The 7521-nt window shown below is 46.1% G+C and overlaps 1 protein-coding gene across 2 annotated transcripts; it reads right to left on the bottom strand.

Moving 5' to 3' along the window:
- Positions 1 to 901: 901 nt before the first annotated feature.
- On the bottom strand, positions 902 to 7298 carry hmg20a (high mobility group 20A). 2 transcript variants are annotated; one of them, XM_068723702.1, is made up of 8 exons: positions 7198 to 7298; positions 6836 to 7045; positions 5207 to 5339; positions 4677 to 4714; positions 3396 to 3471; positions 2841 to 3056; positions 1714 to 1846; positions 902 to 1443 (listed from the first exon to the last, which is right to left on the bottom strand). In XM_068723702.1, the coding sequence occupies exons 1-8, from the start codon at positions 7261 to 7263 to the stop codon at positions 1440 to 1442; spliced, it is 876 nt and encodes a 291-aa protein (XP_068579803.1). In that variant the 5' UTR covers positions 7264 to 7298; the 3' UTR covers positions 902 to 1439. The 2 variants fall into 2 exon arrangements, with proteins under 2 accessions (XP_068579803.1, XP_068579804.1); XM_068723703.1 differs by lacking the exon at positions 902 to 1443 and having other exon boundaries at positions 1710 to 1846.
- Between the last annotated feature and the right edge of the window lie 223 nt (positions 7299 to 7521).

Here is a 7521-nt window from a genome sequence, read left to right as displayed (position 1 = left end):
CAGTATCACAGTAGCCAGCGGTTGTGTATAACTAGCTGTATAAAGCGACGCGCTCTCCTGTGGGAACAGAACATCTGTTAGGGACATTGTTGGATTGTGACACACGCAGCCATTGTGGACAGGAAGTCTCAGCTGACTAAGAGGAAATGGGCAGCCGTGCATGGGAAACAGGAAGGACTCATAATATCAAGTCAAAAAAAAAGAAAAAAAAGCAACTTGATACTTGGCACCTAAGCTAATTGGCCTAATCAGGCAAATAGGAACATGTATTTTAAAATTTCCAACGAGTCATAATAAATCCACTAAAAAGGATTTATGGCAGCACATCTACTGCCATTTTGTTCCTCATTCAAGGCTACGAGTGGGAAAATCCTTGAACACGATACAGTAGGTCATTGTTTCCCAAAGCGGTGTGCAGCTCAGTGCAAAGTCATTTGTTTCTCTTTCTCCAGATTCTGGTAAATTACAGCAGAGCCGCTCAAATTGACTTAACCGATCCAAATCCTCTTGACTGCACATCCACTGTAAGCAAATGAGCTCCGGCGCTGACGAAGCGCAATTCCAAAACATTGACGTATCACAGCAGATCAGCCTCGCTGGTTCTTTTTGATACAGTAGACTTCAAAACATTAGGCTGTTAAAAGTCAAGCAGTCTCCCTAGTTTGACAAGTCACAAGCGGGAAATGCTGCATTTAATTCAGCAAATATTTAAACTAGCTTTGATATTCATATTGCAAATATTAGAGACGCCATCAAAGGGAGATCTTTTTTTTAACACGTGGCCGTCGCTGTTATATAATGTAGAGAGACTTCCTGAATAAGAAGAAACAAGAATTTGATTTTCATTTCAGCGCAGACATATTCCCAGCGTGTCATGAACCCACCCAAACAAACCGACTGCTCAAATGTAAATACGTTTATTGAAAACACAAACACTTTCTCACACAGGACAAAAAAAAAAACAACAACAAAAAGAAGAAGAAAATAAATGGCACATGTTTTTCTTCGACAGAGTATGAAAAAGCAAAGTCTGCTCAACAGTATTCTTGGATATGGTGAATAAAAACCCACGGACACATTTTCCTTTAATGGGAGCATCTTCTGATAACGCTGTAGATACCGTGGTGGAAGCAGGACAGTGAAGACAGAACAGGAGCAACGAGAGACATAAAACAGCTTCATGTCCTACCATCTGTAGTATTTTACAAAACAAACTAGAGCTATATTAAAGTGTGAACAGAGTTTTTTTGTTGTTTTTTTTTAATGTAAAACAATAATAAATACATTTTATACGCTACATCACCTTAGCAGAGTAATAAAAGATGCTTTAAAATCAATCGGGATGACAGACCGACAGGAAGATTCACCGTCGAAAGGAGCCGCCTCCACCGACCGTCGCCGTGAATCTCCATCCATCACGTCGGTGGGACCTGGTCCAATTATCTGGGGCGAAAGCATGACAGTAAAAGACACGCCCATTATTCACTCACAGCTGAAACAATAAAAAAAAAAGAAGCTCTACAGCAGCTTAATAAATGGACCTTGAGGTCTTTTAGACTAATTGATTTGGGTTGGCCAGACTGAAAGGAGCATTTCTTTTTAAAAAGGCCTCCTTTAATTGGCCGGACAATGAATCTCGTGAGATAAATCGATAACGCCATCGGCCGCGACTCTAGAATTCACCTGAAGCCATCGCGCCGCAGCGGCTCTCACCTGTCCAGGCGGTTGACCACGTCTCTCACAGTGTTGATGAGGTGCTCGTTGTCCTGCGGGCTGCTGACGATGATGCTGTGGAGCTTCTTCATGTAGGAGTCGATGCTGTCCAGAGTGGGCGTCTCTCCGCTAGCTGTGGGAGGATGTGATGTCAGTATGTCAGGTTGGAATCTGGTAAGCTGCCAAATGTGTCACTCAAACAGGGTGGTGGGGGAGGTTGTAAGTGATATGGTGTTTTTGATTCTTGTTGTAGAGTGTTGATTATTTCTATTTACTTTCTATTTAATCAGCCTTTGTGTTTACGGCTGTGGACGTCAACTTTGAGATGCAATGCCTGGCATCTCCAGTTAATCTAGGTAAAGCAGGGTAATAAATAGAAACAGCGCCGATTACAGAAAGAACCCATGAAATCAAGAGGTAAACACGCTTTTTACTGTGAAGACGCTTTGATGTTACCGGTCGTGAATTTATTGAGACTTTCTCCTAAACCGAAGGTGCCTCAGAGCTTCCCCCCCCCCGAGGCCGAGTCTGAGGGGGATTTTGAAATCACCTTTCATCCTCCAGCTCTTATGAAATAATTCCAGCGTCGTCAACGTGCGCTGTTTGCAGAGTCCGTGTGTGTCTCTGCTGCTTGAGCAAGAAATCCAAACAGGTCTCGTGTGTGTGTGTGTGTGTGTGTGTGTGTGTAAGATCACATTCCTTAAATGTAGATAGTGACCATGTTAATACTAAGAAGAGCCCACAGCCGGACTCACATTGCCGGCCTCTAAAAGAACAGCATGGGGGTCCGGCTGTACAATCTGTTTGCGTCTCTCGGACGGCAAAGCACAGTAAACACAGCGGGTGTATGAACACGCCCACATAATTATTCACGTTTCATGAGCTCAAAACTCTTGACTCCGGAACTAATAGTTCACTCCAGTGTTTCTGTTTGTGTCTAAGGATGGATTACTGGGACGTGGGCATTGAGAAGCAAAGCAACGTCGTTTGATTTTCCCGTAAAAGATGAGACTAGAACTCTCGGACGACCTAATAACTCCTTTATCTTCTTCCAGCTCAAGAATTCCCCTCGTTTTAAATGGATGCAAGTGGAGAGAATCAGTCCTCATAACTCCGCCGGTTCTCACCTGGCAGAGGCACGGCGGAGAAGCTGGAGGTGAGCGCCTGGCGCAGCGTCTCCAGGTGCTGGTGGAGGAGCCCGTTGCGTCCCCTCTCCTGCATCACGTCGCCCTCCAGCCTCTCCACCGCCCCGCGCATGCTCTCCACGTGCTTCTGCAGCGCCGCGTTGCGCTCCTCGTACTCCATGTTGGTCTTGCGCAGCTGCCGCATCTCCGCTTCGCGCGCTGTTGAGAAAAACAAAACAAAAGAAAATCCGACGTTAGATAAGAGGGGAGGAGTCCAGAAGGGGCGATTGATGCCCATCATTCATTTTTTATTTGCCCCCCCCCCCCCCCCCTGAGAGGTGCGTTATTTTAAAGTTTTGGGCATCACAGAGTCCGGTGCTATTCTGGGATGGCGGGGCACTATAAAACAATGTTCTCTTGGCGGTACTGGAGGAATGTGTTTAGAAACACTTAGATAAATGGAGGTTTAAAAAAAAAAAAAAAAAAAAAGAAAAAGCACCATGCTACAAAGTATTTCTCAACGAGACAACCGGCTGCGTCTCGAGCTCTTTACTTTACCTTTGCTGTGGTTGAGGAACTCCTCCGTGAAGATCGGGATGTCAAACACGGTCCTGTCCTTCCCTTCCGCATCCTTCTGTTGACAGCGAGAGGGAAGGTGGAGAACGTGAACAGAGGAGACATTTGGCGAGAGACGAGAGGCGGCCATTTATCTAGCTGGGCGGTGGGTGGGTGGGTAATTGATTTCATACCTGGCCACGGGGGAAATACACTGATACGGTTGAAGAAATAAGGAGGGGGGGGGGGGGGGGGGGGGGGTAATTTCATCAACAGTGCTGCTAAGAAATCAAAAGGTCCTGGAGTGGTTTGCAATAAAAGCATGCAGCATGTGATCCGGTGCAGGTTTCACTCGTTTACTCCTTCCTCTGAAAGGATGCGTCCTCCTTCCTCTTTTCTTTAATTTCACGCTGAGCCCTCGTGTCCTTTTATATCTACAGGGAAACACTGGTATTCCCACAGGAGCGCTGATTCCAATAAAAGGCCTCCTTGACCGTAACCCTTTAGGAGCTACGAGGCTTCGCCACGCAGACCTCTTCATCACACGCAGACGTTAATAAAAAGTGAATTACACACTCAGTAGGAGCCAAGTGTTTGGATTACCAACACAAACACAGCACCGAGGCGGATTAAACCGGCTTTAGCGACGCAACAATGGGCACTTAATGGGTGGGGGGGGGCAGATGCAACAGATTTTGGTTCCTGGGTGAGAAAATAGCATAAACAGACTCCAGCCGTGATTACACAAACTCACAATGAATGAAACGAATGTCATTTTTGCCCAGGTTCACTTTTTTGAACTATTGAGAACTTTTTTTTTTTTTTGTTTTTAATTCGATCCTTGTCGATAAAGCATTTTCACAGGTATTTTGGGGACACCGTCCGTTGTAAACCATTGTTTGAACTATTCTATCTGTTTCTGCCCATTGCTTTAAAAGCCTGCAATGGAGGAGGAGTTACTGATTCGTGAAGTTGGAATGAGGAGTTATAATACTTCCTCACTTTACTACAGAAAACTAAATAAGCTTGAGGGAGCTTTTTACTATTTATATATATTTAGAATATTCATTGAGAGCCCTAAGCTGTTGCTAAATTCCCGCTCTGAGCGCGAACATCTGTGTGAGAGATATCAGGCTTTCCTTGCTTGGACAGGAATCTGTCATTTTTGACCCACGCAATTTTCATACTGCGATTGATTTTTGTTGACCACTACATAGTTTCGCGATGTTTCTCCACTTCATTAAATATGCTGTTTACTTCTGAAGGCAGGAAAGAGTTACTGACCTCGTGAAGAGCCTCGTTGGCTACCTGGTGCCCAACATCTGGAAAGGAAGGAAAGAATACAGACAAGAGCACAGCTGATGATTCACGTTTCCTCCGGCGCAGCGGCTCTTTAGTACATCGTGAACTGATGGAACGAATGAAAGTGATCCAAAAAAAACCCAACAAAAAACCCCTCTGCGCTCTGCATTACGAATCGACTGAAACGAGGCAGAGCTGTTTGTGTCGTCAATATTTCTGATATCCAAAGTGAGATACGACCCGCGGTAACAAACGGAGGAGGAGATGATGCAGACCATGTGTTGTGTGAGCGCAGTAGTGGCTCATTGGCCTCAAGCTGAGCTGTAACTCACAACCTGAACTATTATGAACTGTTCCTTTGCCACATTTCCATTGAGTGAGCGAGAAAGCAAACGCCGAATAATGGAAAATATTAAAATGTTTGAAAAGTTTGAGGGTGGGGAAAAAAAAAAAGGGAACCCTGTCCTTAAAATGATGGCGGACCCCCCCCCCCCCCCACAACCGGGTCTCACCTCCCCTGTGCCGCTTGCCCTTCTGCTTCTCCTGCACCTTCCTGGTGAAGTGTTTGTAGGCCTCGGTCTTCTGGTACTTCTCCAGCTCCCGCATGTAGCGCTCCTTATCTCGCTCCGCCTCGTCCAGGTAGCGCTGCAGAGAGAAGACGGAAAGAAAGAAAGAAAGAAAGGAAAATGAGGAGCGACGACGGAGGAGGATTGTGGGTGAGGTGGCGCGATGAGAGGGAGTAATTATTTCTAATCAGGATTAGTAGTTCCTGTTGAAAGACAAAAATCTGTAATTTCCAATTTCAATGACCTACATTCGCTGGAGGCTTGTAATGGGATCTTGTAATATCATTAGTTTGGGAATTAGAGGAAGCGCTGGAAAAGCCATCTTCATGCAAAGACCTTGTCCCGGGATACCGGCGTATCTGACTCCGCTTTGAACCGGCGGTGCAACAGCGTGATACAAATCAGCAGCGAAGCTCTCCGGGCTCCAGCCCACCTTCGGATTTAAAAACAAAACATGTCCAGATCTCTCAGATCTTCTCTGGAAAGAAAGACAAAAAAAAAAAACCTCCCTGCAAGATCTAACTTGGAATAATAGCAGCTAGGCATGAGGATGAGCGGTATTACTACGTAAGCAGCTCCATCCTTCGTATCTTCTACCTCTTTCTGCCATTCCTGGGCGTATCCAGGACGCAGTACAGGACGCCATCAACTATGGTGAGACAATCTGCAAAAAAGGATGTCAGTCTAGCAAACGCAGTCCAGTGTTTGGACTCGACACGCTTTTGTTCCACGAGGGGGGGGGGGGGGGGGGGATTAGATTGCAAGTCTCTGCTGGTTAGAGAGTGTTAAATGTGGCTGTGGACGGTCGGAAGTGCAGGCATGTTGCAGATGAATATTTCAGTCCAGTCTTTTGGGGAACCAACGGTGCAATTACTGACAGACAAAAGTTATGACAATTAGAAATCCACCACCGTGTTAATCAAAAAGCTGGACAGATCTTTGCTGCTTCTGGTCTGTTTATTTTCTTCCACTACTTTCTTCAAAACCTGGATGGATCTAGTCACTCCCTATTATATTATCGCACTACTTAGGGATGTCCCCATCAAGCTTTTGATCGAAGTCATTTAATACTGATGCACATTGCACACTTCAACTACATTAAACTTATTCAAATCAATCCAACTGAATAGCTCTGAAACGCAATGAGGACAGAAGCGCCTGCATCCAAGCTGTTCCTTCATGTTTTGATTTTTTTCCCCCTCTCTGTAATCTCTTTGGCCGTCTGTCTCTTTAAAAGTGTCCCCCGGTGTTTGTTGCTTTAATGCCTCCTTTGCCTGATACACATGAATGAACTTGACTTATTTTATTTATCGTTTGTGCAGATTACATTTATAAATTGGCTTTATGCTCGTGGTGTTTTTGTGTCACTCGAGTGTCGTCGAGATTGCATTGCAACCCCCCCCCCCCCCAGCACTAATCCACATAAACGTAAGCTTTTTGGTAGACAATCTTAAACAAGAGAGGAATACAAAAACTGGGAATGGAAAAGAAATTAGGAGCTCCGACACCCGATTCCTCGCGGCCCGTTTGCTCGACGTGTGTGCCCCCCCCCCTGTCTGGAGCTCCTTCACCCACCTGCTTGTCCTCGGGGGGCAGCTTGCTCCACTCGTTGCCCAGCATCCTGGTGATCTCTGGGAAGGGCACGTCTGGACGCTCCGCCCGTAGCTGCTCCCGCCGGTCGTTCATGAAGCGAACGTAGCCCGTGAGCGGGGCCTTGGGCGCGTTGCTGTCCTTCATTGGCTTCTTCCTCTTCCTCCCCTTGGTCCAGCTGCCACGTCGGGGCTTCTACACAGATAACGAAATAAACAGATCTGTTTTTTCAAGGTTCAGGTATAAAAACCCTCCCTGGTGATATACACTGGCGGGACATTCTTGGAGTTTGAATTGGAAAAACTGAAAGAAATATGTCATTTGATATCCGCGAGTTCAGCTCTTACCTCATCTCCATTTCTCTGGCTGTTGTTGTCGGCATTGGCTGCTGGAGAGCCCGTCTGCTCCTCCATGACTTCTATGACTACAGGGAGGGGGGGGGGGGGATCTGGAGGAAAACAGAGGGAGAATGTCTGAAACCAGTACCGTAAGAGCTACAAACTGGTATTAATACATGATGTGGAAAGGCCAGTGGTTAGCTAAGTTAAGTCAAAGCCTGTGCCAGATGAAATATAGAAATGGGGACACGTATTGCTGCCCGGTGAAGATGGGTTCAGCATTTTGGGTTGGAGCGAGGCGTCGTCACCGGGGACACGCTGTCCAGCCAGGAA

This window comes from Cebidichthys violaceus, unplaced genomic scaffold (genome assembly GCF_023349555.1).
Source record: "Cebidichthys violaceus isolate CVI_PGR_0920_01 unplaced genomic scaffold, fCebVio1.0.p SCAF_3, whole genome shotgun sequence".
Classification (NCBI taxonomy): domain Eukaryota; kingdom Metazoa; phylum Chordata; class Actinopteri; order Perciformes; family Stichaeidae; genus Cebidichthys; species Cebidichthys violaceus.
This window is presented reverse-complemented; position numbering and strand designations above follow the sequence as displayed.